Here is a 20,117-nt window from a genome sequence, read left to right on the forward strand (position 1 = left end):
TACCTCAGCCTTTGTGAAAGGAGGAACAGGAGGAGCACTGCCAGAGCCCTGCAAAATAACCTCTAGCAGGCCACAAATGTGCATGTGTTTGCACAAACCATTAGAAACCGACTCCATGGGGATGGTCTGAGTGCCCGAAGTCCACAGATAGGGGTTCTGCTCACAGCCCAACACCGTGCAGGATGCTTGGCATTTGCCACAGAACACCAGGATTGGCAAATTCTCCACTGGCGCCCAGTGCTCTTCACAGATGAAAGCGGGTTCACACTGAGCACATGTGACAGATGTGACAAGAGTCTGGAGATGCCGTGGAGAGCGATTTGCTGCCTGCAACATCCTTCAGCATGACCGGTTTGGCAGTGGGTCAGTAATGGTGTTGGGTGGCATTTCTTTGGAGGGCCGCACAGCCCTGCATGTGATTGTACCTAATGGCAGTCAGGCTACCTCTGGCAGAGATGAGATCGTCAGACCTCTTATAAGACCATATGCTGGTGCGGTTGGCCCTGGGTTCCTCCTAAAGCAGGACAATGCCAGACCAAATGTTGCGGGAGTGTGTCAGCAGTTCCTGCAAGATGAATGCATTGAAGCTATTGACTGGCCCATCCGTTCCCCAGACCTGAATCTGATTGATCACATTTGGGACATCATGTCTCGCACCATCCACCAACGTCACATTGCATCACAGACTGTCCAAGAGTTGGCAGATGCTTTAGTCTAGGTCTGGGAGGAGATCCCTCAGGAGCCAATCCGCCACCTCATCAGGAGCATGCCCCGGCTTGTAGGGAGGCCATACAGGCACGTGGAGGCCACACACACTACTGAGCATCATTTCCTTGTCTTGAGGCATTTCCACTGAAGTTGGATCAGCCTGTAACTTCATTTTCCACTTTGATTTTGAGCATCATTCCAACTCCAGACCTCCGTGGGATATTAGTTGTGATTTACGTTGATAATTTTTAGGTTTTATTGTTTTCAACACATTCCACTATGTAATAAGTAAAGATTTACAACTGGAATATTTCATTCAGTGATATCTAGGATGTGGGATTTTAGTGTTCCATTTATTTTTTTGAGGTTTTTGAGCAGTGTATTTTCCATAAAGACAATAGAGGAAACATGCATCTTCAATATTGCAGGCCTCGAGAGTCTTAAACGATAACATAACGTGTGATTTTTTTTAACGTTGAGGATACTTATTTATTTTTCTTACGCAATTGAAGATACACACTACCGCTTTATTTTTTTATTATTTTTGCAGGCTAAAGAAAGTTGGCTATCCTGTCAATCACATAGACTTTGAAGAAGAGTCAGTGCGTATGTTTGAAAGTCGCTCCACTTATATAGTCAACTCAGCACCCTCTTTCTTATGATCACTAGGGGTTCAAGTGCTAAAATACCTAGTGATCGCTTACTACCTTAACTATGGATAGATGATAAGTATTGAATAAGGAAAAACTCCTTCATATCTTTTATGTTGAGGCAAAAATCTATAATGAGTCCTAGATAGAAAGTCAGTCCACAAACACTTCTATACATTTTTCCTGGCTATGTCTAATTTTTGAGAGCCCATTTAAAACCTACAGCTCTGGCAAAAATTAAGAGACCACTGCAAAATGTTCAGTTTGTCTGATTTTTCTTTTTATAGGTATATTGTTGAGTAAAATGTTAATTGTTCTTTTATTCTATAAGCTTCTGACAACATGTCTCCAAATTTCCAAGCAATACATTTTGAATTTTTTTTCTGGAAAAGAAAAATGGTCAAAATTAAAAAAACAAAACAAAAAAAACAGTGCTTTCAGACCTCAAATAATGCAAAGAAAACAAGTTCATAATAATTTAGAAACAACAATACTAATGTTTTAACTCGGGAAGAGTTCAGAAATCAATATTTTGTGGAATAACCATGATTTTTAATCACAGCTTTAATGCGTCTTGGCATGCTTTTCACCAGTCTTTCACATTGCTTCTGGCGCAAAAATGTAAGCAATTCTTTGTTTGATAGCCTGTGACTATCCATCATCCTCTTGATTACATTCTAGAGGTTTTCAATGTGGTTCAGGGTATGTGCACACGTCAGGATTTCTTGCAGAAATTTCCTGAAGAAAACCGGAAATTTTCTGCAAGAAATCCGCATGTTTTTTTCCCGGTTTTCTTAGCATTTTGCAAGCGTAATTAGCTTGCAGAATGCTAAAGTTTTCCAAGCGATCTGTAGCATCGCTTGGAAAACTGACTGACAAGTTGGTCACACTTGTCAAACATAGTGTTTGACAAGTGTGACCAACTTTTTACTATAGATGCTGCCTATGCAGCATCAATAGTAAAGGATAGAATGTTTAAAAATAATAAAAAAAAAATAAAAAAAAATGGTTATACTCACCCGCAGACAGCCGATCTCCTCAGCGGCGTCCGTTCCTATAGATGGTGTGTGTGCAGGACCTTCCATGACGTCGCGGTCACGTGAGCGGTCGCGCGACCAATCACAAGACGGCGACGTCATCGCACGTCCTTCACACAGAGCATCTATAGGGATGGAAGCGGCAGCGTGCACCGCTGAGAGGCAGGAAGACATCGAAGGTGAGTATATCACTGTTTTTTATTTTAATTCTTTTTTTTAACCAATTATATGGTGCCCAGTCCGTGGAGGAGAGTCTCCTCTCCTCCACCCTGGGTACCAACCGCACATAATCTGCTTACTTCCCGCATGGTGTGCACAGCCCCATGCGGAAAGTAAGCAGATCAATGCATTCCTAGGCGTGCGGAGTCACCGCAATTCTGCAAATTTAATGAACATGTTGCTTTTTTTTCCGCGATGCGATTTTTTTGCGGAAAAAAAGGCAACATTTGCACAAGAAATGCGGAATACATTGTAAATAATAGGAGGCATATGTAAGCTTTTTTTCGCGTTTTTATATCGAAAAAACACGAAAAAAATCGCGAAAAATACTGTACGTGTGCACATGGCCTCAAGTCAGAAGATTGGGCTGCCCATGACAGGGTTTTGATGTGGTAATTTTTGCCAGAGCCGTATGTAAGCACTTATGACAGCTGCCATGGGTCTATCTTAAGTTTATTGGGGTTGTGCCAATGTGGAACACACTTGTTTTTAACAGAGGTTCCTTGTTTCCTTCAGCTAGCAAACTGCAAGAGAACTGCTATCTGTTGCTCCATCTCAAGATGTTAGAGCAGTTTGCAGTCCAGCTCTGACACATCAGTGACTTTCAAGCCATCTGCTCCCAGTTAATCGTGTCTCTGCAGTTGTTCAGGCTATAACCTGCAATAATTTACCATGTGAATCACTGTAGAAACTCACTGACAATTGTTAACACCACACTTAGTAAGGTTCACAATGTAGCAAGGCTTTGCCTCCATTTACAACTCTAAATTTGTGTGCTGTCATATGAACAGAAAAATAATTCTGGCCAGGGTAGATCAGTCAGATAAATATATTGGAGCACTCAAAACATAAGGTAATACAGATTTCGTTATACAGGATAAACCAGAGTCAAATGTTCGAATAGTCTATTCAGGGAAGTTTGCAAGATGGATGTCTCTATTTATAAGTCTGTTCCTCCACAGTACACAACAGCCAACAAAATCATTCTCTAGACAAAGCCATAAGGGCGAAACTCTGGGTCAGGCTGTATACATAAAAGGAGACCTTTAATGGATTTTTAACCGCTTACCGCTGAAACCTGTTTTCACCTTACTGCCAGAGCCCCATTTTTCAAATCTGATCATTGTCACTTTACATGGTAATAACTTTGCCATACTTCTTCCAGTCCCCGTGATTGCAATATTGTTTTTTTTTCATGACACATTGTACTTAGATTTAGTGGTGAATTTAAGCAGATAAAATTTGTTTATTTATGAAAATTCTGTAAAATTTTTAATTTCAAACTTTATGCCCTTACTAGGCTACCTGCCTATGATGAGTTTTGGGGGAGTTTTTTTTAGGTCTCTTTCAGACGTCAGTGTGTCCCGAATGTGTAGTGACAGTTTTCACATGTACCAGAGACACTTACACATGTAGACCCATTCAACTGAATGGGTCTGTGCACATTTTAATGTTTCCACAGGCCATGTGGGCAAAATACCGACATGTCCACTTTTTCACAGCACCACGGGTCGCAAAACATCTCGCACACGTGAACACTGAGGACACTCGGATGATATCCATTACTAATCCGATAGTTGCATGCTAAATAAACACACAGCAAGTATAAAGTATTTTATTTGAATATATAAACAAAACACACTTTTCCACTTTTATTCAAAAATAAACACAGTTATACTCATCTAACGCCCATTCCATTGAAGCCAACGTCTCCTGTAATAAAACAAAAATAAAAAAACAACATCTCACCCCTGTCCGATGTTCTGTTCCTCGCAGTAATCCATGTCTGTGGATAAATAGTTTTCAACCTGAACGTTGCCAAGATGCAACCATCCAGGCTGAGAACCACTGATGAATGAGCTGCTCGTGACTAGCAGTGACCATATCGAGGTTACAGCGGGTCATTGAGGCTGAGTTCCCAGCTGGGCTGAACTGCGGTGACCTCAGCACTGTGAAAAAGTTAATGAGTTCACCGCAGATCAGCTCAGTGAGTTCATCGCAGAACACAGTTAACTTTCGTTTTATTACAGGAGACGTGGACTTCAATGGAATAGGCATTAGGAGAGTATGACTGTTTGTTATATTTAAATAAAAATGGAAAAGTGTGTTTTCTTCTTATTTCAAATAAAATACTTTATACTTGCTGAGCGTTTATATATCATACAACTATAGGATTAGTAATGGATAGGGGCCTTACAGACGCCTCTCCATTACTAAGCCGTGTGCTTGATGTCACCAGACAATACAAAGGTGACATAAACCCCACAAATATTACCCCACTTGCCACTGCCACAGGGCAAATAGGAAGAGTTGGACAAAGTGTCAAAATTGGCACATCTAATAGATATGCCTTTTCTGGGCGGCTGCTATTTTTAAGCTGGGGGGGGCAATATTCATGGCCTCTTACCAGCTCGAGAATACGAAGCCCCAGCTGTCTGCTTTATCAAGGCTGGTTATCAAAAATGGGGGGACCCCACAACGTTTTTTTTTAATTTATTTAAATAATTTTTAAAAACAGTGTGGAGACCCCTCTTTTCTTGATAACCAGTCTTGCTGAAGCTGACAGTTGAGGATTGCAGCCCGCAGCTGTCAGTTTTGCCTGGCTGGTTATCAAAAATACAGGGGAACCCAAGCTGGGAGTTTTATTTATTTTATTTATTTATAGCACAGGCAGTGGCTGATGAATACTCCCATCACTGAAGCTGTACTACTGCCATAGAAAATAGGAAAAAAGGGGGGAAAAAAGCACTATATAATGTACAGTGGGGCAAAAAAGTATTTAGTCAGTCAGCAATAGTGCAAGTTCCACCACTTAAAAAGATGAGAGGCGTCTGTAATTTACATCATAGGTAGACCTCAACTATGGGAGACAAACTGAGGAAAAAAAATCCAGAAAATCACATTGTCTGTTTTTTTAACATTTTATTTGCATATTATGGTGGAAAATAAGTATTTGGTCAGAAACAAGCAATCAAGATTTCTGGCTCTCACAGACCTGTAACTTCTTCTTTAAGAGTCTCCTCTTTCCTCCACTCATTACCTGTAGTAATGGCACATGTTTAAACTTGTTATCAGTATAAAAAGACACCTGTGCACACCCTCAAACAGTCTGACTCCAAACTCCACTATGGTGAAGACCAAAGAGCTGTCAAAGGACAGCAGAAACAAAATTGTAGCCCTGCACCAGGCTGGGAAGACTGAATCTGCAATAGCCAACCAGCTTGGAGTGAAGAAATCAACAGTGGGAGCAATAATTAGAAAATGGAAGACATACAAGACCACTGATAATCTCCCTCGATCTGGGGCTCTACGCAAAATCCCACCCCGTGGGGTCAGAATGATCACAAGAACGGTGAGCAAAAATCCCAGAACCACGCGGGGGGACCTAGTGAATGAACTGCAGAGAGCTGGGATCAATGTAACAAGGCCTACCATAAGTAACACACTACGCCACCATGGACTCAGTGCCAGACGTGTCCCACTGTTTAAGCCAGTACATGTCCGGGCCCGTCTGAAGTTTGCTAGAGAGCATTTGGATGATCCAGAGGAGTTTTGGGAGAATGTCCTATGGTCTGATGAAACCAAACTGGAACTGTTTGGTAGAAACACAACTTGTCGTGTTTGGAGGAAAAAGAATACTGAGTTGCATCCATCAAACACCATACCTACTGTAAAGCATGGTGGTGGAAACATCATGCTTTGGGGCTGTTTCTCTGCAAAGGGGCCAGGACGACTGATCCGGGTACATGAAAGAATGAATGGGGCCATGTATCGTGAGATTTTGAGTGCAAACCTCCTTCCATCAGCAAGAGCATTGAAGATGAAACGTGGCTGGGTCTTTCAACATGACAATGATCCAAAGCACACCGCCAGGGCAACGAAGGAGTGGCTTCGTAAGAAGCATTTCAAGGTCCTGGAGTGGCCTAGCCAGTCTCCAGATCTCAACCCTATAGAAAACCTTTGGAGGGAGTTGAAAGTCCGTTTTGCCAAGCGAAAAGCCAAAAACATCACTGCTCTAGAGGAGATCTGCATGGAGGAATGTGCCAACATACCAACAACAGTGTGTGGCAACCTTGTGAAGACTTACAGAAAACGTTTGACCTCTGTCATTGCCAACAAAGGATATATTACAAAGTATTGAGATTAAATTTTGTTTCTGACCAAATACTTATTTTCCACCATCATATGCAAATAAAATGTTAAAAAAACAGACAATGTGATTTTCTGGATTTTTTTTTCTCAGTTTGTCTCCCATAGTTGAGGTCTACCTATGATGTAAATTACAGACGCCTCTCATCTTTTTAAGTGGTGGAACTTGCACTATTGCTGACTGACTAAATACTTTTTTGCCCCACTGTATGTATGAAATTAATTTGCAAACATTGCTATGAAAAAAATACAGTAAGAAAGAAGGTACTTAGTGCATAGATTGGCCCTGACAGGCCCCTTTCACTAGCACAGAAAAACAGGGCGCTGCCAGTCCGGTAAGACTGCCACCAGTTCCTCGTTAGATATAAGAGCGGACCGTTAACAGGATTATATCGGGCCAGAAACCAGCCCCAGTAGCATGGAAAGTTAAAGCGGAGAACCCGAACGTGTGGATTGGTGGATCGAGATAAAACAGAAGCCCAAGGTAAATGTTATGATAAAGATAACACATTTGGAGAACCATAGATTGCAGTTACGGCTCACAAGTAATAAGTACAAGTATACACAGAACATATATGGAGTGGAAAAAACTGTTCCTCTATGGGCAGGAGCAGACGACCGTATATTCTTTGATCCAAGGGAATTGCGCCGATTATGCAAATCAAACTCTGATCAGAGTGTAATCATAGTGTGATCCAATTCTTTCAGATGAGAAATAGATGGAAAAAGAACATTTTCTCCATCTTCTCCATTCTGCCAGTCTGTGAAAATCGGACTGTACTCAGATGTCATCACGAGTGCAGTCCGATGGTTCCAACGCACTCTGACTTGCATGGCTGAGTGTGAGCCGATAATTGAATCCAACTCGGGCATGAAGCGATTTTTTCATTGGACCAACACAATCCGAGAAAGAAAAACGGACATGCACGCGGCCCCATAGAATAACATAGCTCCGAGTGAGATCTGATGTTTTGTCGGATCACACTCTGACCAGTAATAAGGTCGTCTGCATGAGCCCTAAGCAACATGAGCCCCCAATAAGGCAAAGAGGTATTTGTGATGATAATTTCTGCAAAGCACTATGTTGTTGCAATATAAGTGAATAAAATAATTATAATAATTATAATAATAAACAGACTGAGCCCTTTAACAAATAAAAAAATGAATAGCAAGGCTAATCAATATTGCAGGAACTTTTTTGGCACAATTAGTCATATTTATTTAAAAAAAAAAAAAAATTGTTCTCATTCACTTTATGCAGTTAATAGCCCTCTGTGTCTGTACTGCTACATACTTAGACAGTTAACTGCAGCTTTACATGAACACCCGAGCCTTACACTATGGCCGGTCCGAATAACTATAGCATTTGTTACCATCCACCTCTCGTGTCTCCCCTTTTCCTCATAGTTTGTAAGCTTGCGAGCAGGGCCCTCATTCCTCCTGGTATCTGTTTTGAACTGTATTCCTGTTATGCTGTAATGTCTATTGTCTGTGCAAGTCCCCTCTATAATTTGTAAAGCGCTGCGGAATATGTTGGCGCTATATAAATAAAAATTATTATTATTATATAAAAAGGTGGTGCAATCAGTTACTTTTGAACATCGAAATGTAAAAGGAATCTTTCACCGGGATTTTGCTACCTAATCTGAGAGCAGCAGGATGTATGGACTGAGAACTGTATTCCAGCAACATGTCACTTACTTGGCCGTTTGCTGTAGCTTTGATAAAATTCTGTTGATAAAACCGTGAGTTTATCACTAGAGGACTGGTAAACCTGCTGTCATGTAGTCCTCCATTTTCATGAGCTCTGAATAACCATACCCGCAATTGATTGGCAGCTTTCTGCCTATACACAGTATACATAGAAAGATGCCAATTAAGGATACGAGTGGAGTCATATAGAGCTCAGAATTGAGAGAACTAGCAGATCTACAGCAGATGAAACCATGATTTTATCAACATGACAACATGCAACCCAGTAAGTGATACATCAATGGAATGAAGATCTCTTCTGTATCTAGAGCATGAAGCTGTCAGATGGGGTAGTTAAAACCTGGTGACAAATTCCGTTTAGGGGGAAGCTCCCCCACACACTTTACTATCTGTCTTCAGTGCGTGTCTTTATGTACGGAAAAATTACTCACGTTCGAATTAAGGATTATGGGTTCTTTGGCAACATAGAAATTAGAGAGTGGTTCTTTTGTAGAATGAGTTGTAGTTTTCAATTACACCATTTAGTGAACTGTAATATGGGGGGCGGGTAATGATTCCAAGTGAGATGAAATGGCAAAAAATGCAATACGTCATGCTTTTTGGTTTATTTGTAAAAGTTTTCATCATGTGTGAAAAAGACGTGACTACATGACTCTTCAGGACAGTATGTCTATAATTGCACTAAAGGTTTGGTTTTTGAGTTCTGCCTTATTTTTACATCATTTCAAAGCTTTTAAGACAAAATTCTGTTTTGAAGCTGAATTTTTTTTACTGTGCAAAAGGTACTAAATTTAAAGAAAATATTTTAATCACTGTATTCATATCAATCCGTACAACAAACGTAACTGTTTATTTTTTTATCGCGAATCAAACAGAAAAAAAATGCAATCACTAAGAAAAAAAATGGAAAATTGCCTTTTTGATTTTCCCATCTGAAACACTGAATACAGTTAATCAGTAAGTTATTTATGCGCATTTGTCTGCGTGGATTCTGAAAAATCCGCAGGTAAAAACGCCCTGCGGATTTACTGCGGATTTTACCTGCGTTTTACACCTGTGGATTCCAATTATGGAACAGGTGCAAAACGCTGCGGAATCCGCACACAGAATTGACATGCTGCGGAAAATAAACCACAGCGTTTCTGAAAGGAATTTTCCACAGCATGTGTGTGGAGCTCCCCCAAGGGCTGTGGGGTACTCGGAGCCGGGCCCCTTCGGTTCTCAGTGGGGGATGTTGTTACGGAGAAGCGGGGTCAGTGGGTGCTCTTGTCCGCTGGCCCGGCTGTCTTTACCAAGACTGCATGGACCACGGCTCATACCACTGAACACCCGCTGTAACTCCCAGTGTGCAATACACTACACAGACAACACAGGGTTAAGGTAAAACAGGGTGGCAATACTTTATTGAACCACAGCACACAATAGCAAACAGAGCATTCCCAACATGCCTGGAATTGTATGGGTACATGGGCGCATATAAAATATCACTGCGTCTCCACGTGTTTCCAGTATGACATAATATCAGAGCTCCCAGGGTCGCTACTCCATCTGTGGATGCACGCACAGAGAAGGGGTAACGACAAGCATAGGGAGATGACCAAGAACTGTCCATAGAGTCTATACAAGGTCCAAAGCCAGTTGACATGCTATCAGAGCTCCCAGGGTCGCTACTCCATCTGTGGATGAACGCACAGAAAAGGGGCAACGACAAGCATAGGGAGATGACCAAGAACTGTCCATAGAGTCCATACAAGGTCCAAAGCCAGTTGACACGAGAGTCACCACCTGTCTTATTGGACCATCTCCATGGAACCAGGCAACCAGCGGATCCCAACCTTGGCTTTCTCCAAACATATCCATGGTGCAGAGATGGTCACTGGATCAGATCTGTGTTCTTCCAACCGGAGCCGAAAACTCCTAGGTTGTATCCTATAGCATCCTAGACCAGTGTCCCTCGTGATAGTGCCATGATGAATTGGCTGCAGTCCTTTCTTCTTGTCTGTTGGGTGGTTTGCAGAATGTCCGGCTGGTAGCTCTGTATTACTTCAGACTCCCTCAGGATGTGATCTCCCAGTCTTTTTATACCCAAGGCATGTAAGCTATTTTTAGAATTACCCAGTGTCCTTTAGTTCAACATCAAGATATGGCAAACAATGGTGATGAGATTACCTAGTACTACTTGACCACTCAATCTATTTGCACAGTCTTTCCTTCTCTGCTTTGGAAGTCACCAAGCTAGTTCTGGACTTCAATGTACAATTTGCATACCAGCACACATCAATAAACAAAGATAGACACACACAATGTACCAGTCACTATTACTGACTTAGGCTACGTTCAGATTTGCGTTGTGCGCCGCTGCGTCTGTGACGCAACGCACAACGCAAATAAAAACGCACCAAAATGCACGCAAAAACGCTGCGTTTTGCGACGCATGCGTCCTTTTTTGCCGAAATTTGGACGCAGGAAAAATGCAACTTGTTGCATTTTCTGCGCCCAACGCTTGCGGCAAAAAAAACGCATGCGTCGCACAACGCAGCACAACGCATGTCCATGCGCCCCCCATATTAAATATAGGGGTGCATGACGCATGCGTTGCCGCAGCGTTTCCCGACGCTGCGTCGGGAAACGCTAATGTGAACGTTGCCTTACACAGTATGTTAGATAGTATATCAGTGGGCAGTCTGTCTTTTTGACCCACCAGACATAAACACTTAAATTCACAAGCCAATATACACATAAAAAAAACCAGTTCTTTTGTTTATGCAAAAACGTAGCTATCTGGGTAATTAAGATACAATCTGGTTTCTTCACAGATGTCATGGTGGCTGACCCGGTCCGTGGCCCTCGGGAGGTCCGTTGATAGAATGGGGAAAGGTCTTTAAAGGGATAATGTTCGTGACGCCACCTGTGGTAATCGGTCAGGGTGACCGACGCTGCTTAGGGGTCCGCTGGGGTGATGTGATGGCAGCTAGATGGTATACCTTCCCACAGGTGAAGTATGTCCCCAGGGCTTCCCAGAGTGTAGATGGTGGATGGTGGATGATGTAAGGCGCAGTGAATATCGAGGACACAATGTTGCAGTCTCTTTACCTTTACTGAAGGCCTCAGCATCCACAGTCCAGGGTAGGGACCACAGGGTAGGCAGAGTCCGGCCGGTCTGAAGGCAAATCCAGAGTCCCCTTATCCAGGTGGAATTCAATAGCCTTCCTCTAGCGCCTGAGTGTTGTAGTTCCTCCCTGCTGAGCAACTCGGTAAGGTCCTCACAACTCTTGCAGATGTTAAGTCTCTTTCTCTCTGTCCCCCTGACGGATAGGACAAACCTGTATGACTGGTGGCCTGAGGCTTTTTATAGGGAACCTAGAGACGCCCCGGCTCCCACAAGTTGCCACCGTGCCTCCTGGGTACATGGTCGGGTAGCCAACGTGGAATTAACTGTCCTGCCAGGCTCTGAAGTAATGCATAGAGATCCTTACTCCCTCGGTGTTCTGGCTACTGGTACTGCGCTTCAGAAGGAGGCAACCTGCTTCTAGCTGGTCTCCCGCTGATGTTCCTCTCCTTTTGCTATGACATCGTTTATCACTCACTGCAACACAATTCCTTTCAATGTCTCCTTCTTGGGATGCTGCCGCATGGAATGCAGGCGCAGCTCCGTGTACCCTCGCCTTCCGCAGGCCGCAGTCTGGAGTTGGCTGGAACCCACTCCAACCAGCCTCTGCCAAACTCGGTCGGGACTCACTGACTGTCTCCTACTCCCTCCAGTGAGCTTCTCTCTAACTTCCTAACCAACCCACCAGTTTTACCCAAGTGTGAGGAGTGCCCTAGTAGATAGAAGCATGGCTTCCCCTGGCGGACTGGAGTGTGAAGTGTGTTTTTTGGTTGTGATACCTGGACAGAAGATCTCCTTCATTGCCTTCAGACGTAACATCACTCCCCCTGGTGGAAGAATAACATTACTGCAACGACCAGGATTCTGGGGCACTGCGGATTTTGTTTTCCATAGGTTTACAAGGTACTGTACAACACATGGAAAACTGCTGTGAATCCGCAGCGTCAAATCCGCTTCGGATCCGCAGCCAAATCCGCAACGTGTACACATAGCCTAAAGCTCCTGAAAGGTGTTTGCTTAGCTCACCACCCAGCTACTCTCCACAGAAGAGAAGAAACGCTCAAACGTCTGGGAAAATCAGTTCAAGCACGGACTGGCTACGGCTCTCCCAACCAGAGCGCAACAGCCTGATAGAAATACATGGATACATTAACATGTCATGCTCTGGTTGGGAGACATGAGGCCAGTCCGTGCTCAAACCGATTTGCTCGGACGTCTGAATGAGCCCTTCAGAGAAGCAAGTTTGCCAACCAACATGACAACATGACCATCCTCCCACACGGGGAATACAAGGGAATCAAGACAGTGTGTACATTGCATACTGTCACCATTCAGCAGCACTTTTCATTTCAGCCAAGACAACCCATTTAACAACATATTTGTTTTGAACCTTACAGGGCTAAAAATTATTCACAAAATTATCAGATTGATTGGCTTAAAATAAATAAATGAAATTAAAGCATCACCAATCAATTCAAAAATGACTCATCTCTCCCGTTCTGACATTGTCTGTCTGGATCCTTGCCAGTATCTACTTTCCACTGCTGTAATGTCCTATCACTGGGCTGTGTCATAGCGGGGACTCAGTGAATTTTTTTGTTTTTGTTTGTTCAGAAACAAACCAAGGATTTTGTAAAGACTAATGACAGGCAAATAATCGCCATTTTGTATTCATTTTCAAGAAGAATAACTACAGCCTTTTCATTCTAGTCCAAACAATCCCTTTAAAGCAAAATGTAGACAAAAATAGGTAGTTTATTCCCAGCAATGAGGTATTGTAACTGCGTTTTCTGTAGTGCCCTGTAAATACTGGTCAAAGTGTGCATTTTACTGTATTTTATAAACTATATACTAAAATGTGTATGTAGTACATCGTGAGGCTACATTGTTTTAAAATAGCAAAAATATACCGAAAAACAAATTAACAGTTTATTTACACTTACTGCAATTTCTCTACAAGCTGACATGGATATCCCTGTACCTTCAATTTGCTTCAGTGCATATTCTTTTTCATCTTTTCTGAAAAAGTCAGAAATGTTATGCTTATTAACAATAGCTCAGATACTTTAAAGAGTTGATAAAAACAGAATCATGCTTATTATTATCAGCAAATTTTCAAAGGTGAGAACAAGATAAATGTGAATGAATTGGTTTTCATTTATATGGCTAGAGCATGCACGGTTATATACTTGCTAGATCTACGGACAGATCTACATTGCTACACCTACAGGGGTAATTCATGTTAGGGTGCATTTTATCAGCCCTGGCCACATGTGGTGGATGTTCGAAGTATGAATCAAAAGAACAACCAGAGGTGTTGTAACATGAATGTCTGTCACACTGCTGCAATGCATGTAGGTGCAGGCTCCAAAAGATGGCAGTAGAGTGAAAGCAGGGCTGTATCTAAACAAAGCTGGCCTGCAGTGCAGCAGTGAGGCTACCACGGGTGGCAGCAGAATAGTCAAACCAGCCAGGTCAAATCCTAGACTGTAGAGCAGTACCAAAGGAATAAGCAAACTCACGGTCAGAGACAAGCCAGGGGTCAGTAACAGTCAGGAGCGGATAAGCCAAAAGATATATGACAGAAACAGGTCAGGACACACGCCAAGTCAAAACCAGGGAGTCAGCAAACTGAAGACTGAAGGGAAACATGGAGTAAAGAAGGGTATAGGGGAAAACAGAGACACTGGTTCAGACAGCAAATGCAGCAAGACAAATCAGAGCAATCAGAGTCAGATACAGCAACACAAGGTAAAAACTATAACTGACATGGTCTGCAGGACACAGCGGGGATAAATAGCAAACCTGAGACCAAGACTGAGGCTGAGAAAGTTTAACTCTTGACATGACCAGACCGGGAAAAAGGGAAAACAGGACTCAAACCCCGGTCTGGATAATGACAATGTCACAGTGAAATATACACAGCGTTCAAAATTGTTCTAAATGCCTCAATGTTTCCTAAATGCCTCAATGCAAGTCAGTACAATGTTAAAATCATCAACGTTTAATTCAAATTTTTATTGGATAAACCTCCCAAAGATTACAGTATTTTTTCAAAACTAAAAAAAAACAACACAACTGAAAACGCACGGCTTCAAATTATTATGCACAAAAGAGTTTCCAAACATTTCATAAGTTGTAAAGAACTGAAGATGGTCATTTGTTGAATTTCATTACCGTAAGTAATTAAATCCAACCAGAATCCAACCAGAGGAGCAGCACTTTTAGACCTAATACTATCTAATAGACCTGACAGAATAACAAATCTGCAGGTGGTCGGGCATCTAGGAAATAGCGACCACAATATTGTACAGTTTCACCTGTCTTTCACTAGGGGGACTTGTCAGGGAGTCACAAAAACACTGAACTTTAGGAAGGCAAAGTTTGACCAGCTTAGAGATGCCCTTAATCTGCTAGACTGCAACAATGTCCTCAGAAATAAGAATACAGATAATAAATGGAAAATGTTTAAGAACATCCTAAATAGGCACTGTAAGCGGTTTATACCTTGTGGGAATAAAAGGACTAGAAATAGGAAAAATCCAATGTGGCTAAACAAAGAAGTAAGACAGGCAATTAACAGTAAAAAGAAAGCATTTGCACTACTAAAGCAGGATGGCACCATTGAAACTCTAAAAAACTATAGGGAGAAAAATACTTTATCTAAAAAACTAATTAAAGCTGCCAAAAAGGAAACAGAGAAGCACATTGCTAAGGAAAGTAAAACTAATCCCAAACTGTTCTTCAACTATATCAATAGTAAAAGAATAAAAACTGAAAATGTAGGCCCCTTAAAAAATAGTGAGGAAAGAATGGTTGTAGATGACGAGGAAAAAGCTAACATATTAAACACCTTCTTCTCCACGGTATTCACGGTGGAAAATGAAATGCTAGATGAAATCCCAAGAAACAATGAAAACCCTATATTAAGGGTCACCAATCTAACCCAAGAAGAGGTGCGAAACCGGCTAAATAAGATTAAAATAGATAAATCTCCGGGTCCGGATGGCATACACCCACGAGTACTAAGAGAACTAAGTAATGTAATAGATAAACCATTATTTCTTATTTTTAGGGACTCTATAGCGACGGGGTCTGTTCCGCAGGACTGGCGCATAGCAAATGTGGTGCCAATATTCAAAAAGGGCTCTAAAAGTGAACCTGGAAATTATAGGCCAGTAAGTCTAACCTCTATTGTTGGTAAAATATTTGAAGGGTTTCTGAGGGATGTTATTTTGGATTATCTCAATGAGAATAACTGTTTAACTCCATATCAGCATGGGTTTATGAGAAATCGCTCCTGTCAAACCAATCTAATCAGTTTTTATGAAGAGGTAAGCTATAGGCTGGACCACGGTGAGTCATTGGACGTGGTATATCTCGATTTTTCCAAAGCGTTTGATACCGTGCCGCACAAGAGGTTGGTACACAAAATGGGAATGCTTGGTCTGGGGGAAAATGTGTATAAATGGGTTAGTAACTGGCTTAGTGATAGAAAGCAGAGGGTGGTTATAAATGGTATAGTCTCTAACTGGGTCGCTGTGACACTTACCTGGAGCAGCCAGTGCCAGGCAGCAGCTGCCAAGGCAAACAGGATCATGGGGTGCATTAAAAGAGGTCTGGATACACATGATGAGAGCATTATACTGCCTCTGTACAAATCCCTAGTTAGACCGCACATGGAGTACTGTGTCCAGTTTTGGGCAGCGGTGCTCAGGAAGGATATAATGGAACTAGAGAGAGTACAAAGGAGGGCAACAAAATTAATAAAGGGGATGGGAGAACTACAATACCCAGATAGATTAGCGAACTTAGGATTATTTAGTCTAGAAAAAAGACGACTGAGGGGCGATCTAATAACCATGTATAAGTATATAAGGGGACAATATAAATATCTCGCTGAGGATCTGTTTATACCAAGGAAGGTGACGGGCACAAGGGGGCATTCTTTGCGTCTGGAGGAGAGAAGGTTTTTCCACCAACATAGAAGAGGATTCTTTACCGTTAGGGCAGTGAGAATCTGGAATTGCTTGCCTGAGGAGGTGGTGATGGCGAACTCAGTCGAGGGGTTCAAGAGAGGCCTGGATGTCTTCCTAGAGCAGAACAATCTTGTATCATACAATTATTAGGTTCTGTAGAAGGACGTAGATCTGGGGATTTATTATGATGGAATATAGGCTGAACTGGATGGACAAATGTCTTTTTTCGGCCTCACTAACTATGTTACTATGTTACTAAGTGGTCACATTTACTGAAATCAAAAGCATTTTAACAGACCAAGTTACATGTTAACATAAGACCCCTTCTTTGATATCACCTTCACATTTCTTGCATCCATTCAACTTGTGAGTTTTTTGATACTTTTTGCTTGAATTCCTTTGCTTTGCAGGATGTCAGAATAGGCTCCCAGACCTGCTGTTCGATGTGAACTGCCTCCCACCCTCAGATATTTTGTTTATGGATGCTCCAAAAGGTTCTCAATAGAGTTGAGGAGAGGGAACAGTGGTGGCCACACCATAAGTTTATCTCCTTTTAAATTCTTTGCAGGATGAGATGGTGCCTTATCATATGCATGAAGAAGTAAGTCAGAAACTCGATATACTTTGACAAGGTCATTTTCACACCCCAGAGACCCTAAAGGGGCCTACCAGCTCTCTCCCCATGACTGCGGCCCAAAACATGACTTGCTGCCTTGTTGGGACAATGTGGCCATCAACCAACCATCTGAGTGGCACAACATTCATAAGTAAACAAGACTGTGTTAAAATTAGTCATGTATGTCTGGGCCTACTGGAACAGTTTCTGATTAAGAGCACTGATTAGGGATGGCCAAATGGTAGGTTTATGAATAACTGCATGAAAAGCTCTGGAGGATCCTACACCTTAAAGGGAACCTGTCACCCCCAAAATCGAAGGTGAGCTAAGCCCACCGGCATCAGGGGACCACAGAGGGAATGCCCCTGGGTGAATATAATCTAACCTCTTTTTCTCATCTTTCAGGATACATCGGGGGGCTTATCTACAGCAGTGGTGTCAAACTGCATTCCTCAAGGGCTGCAAACAGGTCATGTTTTCAGGATTTCCTTGTACTGCACAGGTGATAATTTAATCACCTACACACATCATGATTACAGCACCTTGTGCAATGCTAAGGAAATCTTGAAGACCTGCATGGTTTGCAGCCCTCGAGGAATGCAGTTTGACACCCCTGATCTACAGCATTCCAGAATGCTGTAGATAAGGCCCTGATGCCGTGGGCGACAGGTTCTCTTTAAGGTCCGCAGAAGCACCAGCAGCTTCAAATAAGTGTTTGCTGATTTTTAATGGTATTTTTGCAGCTGCTCTCTTAATCCAATGGTTTTGTCTGGCAGAAACCTTCCCCATTGTTCTGTATCATTCACAATTCTCTCCACAGTACAATGAACACAAAGTTTTTGTGAAATATCTAATGTTGTCAAACCTCAGCCAAGGCATTTGACACTTTTCAGCAGCAGAGAAATCTTTTTTCTTTCCCATATAGCTTGAAATCTGTGGCCTGCTTAATAACGTTGAAGGTCGTTATGAAATAATTTCCCTTAATTGGGCAACCTGGCAAACTAATTATTACCAATGGTGGAGATTGATTTCAGTGATCCAAAGAGCCCGGTGACATAATAACATCCATGAGTTTATTTGAAAAACATAAAATTACATCTTTGACACTTAAATCCAATTTGTATGATGACTTGGGACGCAGTGTAGATACAAGAACTTTTTTTTAATAAATCCAATTGAAAATTTTTTGGGGTTTTACTTGATTTCTAATAAAAGTCTATTAATTTTTAGAAAACTTATTGTTAGGGCTAGCGGAACGCACCAAATAATAAGACAGATAGAGTATGGTGCGTTCGCAGCCCGGGGTCCACCGTGCAGAGATGGAACCTGCTGCCAAGTAATGACGGACTATATGGCGGTACTCATAAGTATACACACGTGGGTTAAACTTCACCCAGCGTGAAGGAAGCGATCCTGTTGCGTCACACGACCGCGGTACCGCACATAGAGCGCGAACAAGTAGTCAGCGAACTCAACCCCAACTAGGATTGAAGTCCGATTAGACACTTGCTGGCACAACACCGCAACTGGGTGTGTAAGGTAACTAAATAATAATATTAAAGCACAAGAGTGCATGCGGTGCCGCACTGACGAACGCCACTAACCACCCAGGCTTGGGTAAGGAAAGCACAGAGGAAGTGCACGGCGCCGTACTGGCGGTCACAGCAACTGGACGCTGTAATGTGTGATTAGTGCTGTAGGATAAGTCGGGCGCTAGACAGCAAACATACACCTTCCGCGAACAGACATTCAATAGGGAGGGTTATTTAAAGAGCGACTTTCACTCACAACATACACACATTAACAATTGTACACTAGCGCATGGCCGTGCGGTCATGCGCAGTTTATATAGTTGCAGCACAGGAAGTGGCCACAGAAACTTTGCCCTTCCAAGACCTGCCAAGAGGACCAATGGAATGTGCTGCAGAGCCTGAGCACATGACCCTCGATCTCCAACGGGAGATCTTGCCCTGGGCATGCTCAGTGTGTGCAGACAAGGACTTCCTTGTACTAGAGAAGTCCGCTTGCTGCTGACCAGCACTGGCTTTAATGGCAGAAGCTGAAGAAGCAGTAGTAACTCTCTGTACAGAGTGAGACGGAGCAAGACGCTGGGACCGACGTCCCTGCTGAGCAGACTCCACTGCGGCTGGATAAGAATGGGAGACCGCAGCGGAGATGGCTCGAGATTCCCCCTGTGCAGAAGCGGGAACTCGAGACCTAACACTTATTTAATTAGAAAGAGGTATTATTCGCAGTATGGCTTAAGTTTAGAAAATAAAGATATATTCTCCCTGCAGCCGTTTGCTTGTACTCATCTGGGTGTGAACAGTCAGCGCTCTATACAGTCAGCGTGCTGTAATCACTCCCCTTGACCATTTTTGCCCTACATGGTTTGTGCTGGAGCAGGTTGTAAAAGTGCAGGAGTACTGAGCTCACTTTCTGTTCACTGTCATTGTGCAGACCGGATAACTGTAAGCGAGCAGCTGCAGGGAGAATGTAACTTTATTCTAAGGCTGCAGACAAACTTCCAAATAGAGAGTCATATTATAAAACAGTATTTACCTGCAGTGTTGCACTATAGCTGTAGATAAATGCCATTTTTTACAGGTTCTAATATAGCTGATAAAAGCATATAAAACTACAAATAAGTATAACTGGATCCAAAACAATCAAAAATGAGGCACAACTACAATACACTGAAAAATGTGAATTGAAGATTAGATTTTATGGACCCAATACTGGTGCTTCTCTAAGTGAAAAATAGCACCAAGCTTATCTAGAAATTTGACATGTGGTACTATTTTTACTTTACATTGATACGCATTTTGCTATTATTTATATGGAGTCATTAACTTTCATTGTAATCCTGCCTGAGAAGATAAGGCACGGTATCGTGCTTGGTTGGGCACTAAATTACTATTTCTTAGTCTATTTGTT

The 20,117-nt window shown here is 42.3% G+C and overlaps 1 protein-coding gene across 1 annotated transcript in view; it reads right to left on the reverse strand.

The window, feature by feature from the left end:
- The window catches only part of CDK19 (cyclin dependent kinase 19), a 411,797-nt gene that overhangs the window by 342,001 nt on the left and 49,679 nt on the right, over window positions 1-20,117 (reverse strand). Inside the window, exon 2 of the mRNA XM_069726138.1 lies at window positions 13,529-13,604. Within this exon, the coding sequence (XP_069582239.1) occupies window positions 13,529-13,604 (76 nt within the window). The remainder of the gene's footprint in view (window positions 1-13,528; window positions 13,605-20,117) is intronic.

Source organism: Ranitomeya imitator, chromosome 5 (genome assembly GCF_032444005.1).
Source record: "Ranitomeya imitator isolate aRanImi1 chromosome 5, aRanImi1.pri, whole genome shotgun sequence".
Lineage (NCBI taxonomy): Eukaryota > Metazoa > Chordata > Amphibia > Anura > Dendrobatidae > Ranitomeya > Ranitomeya imitator.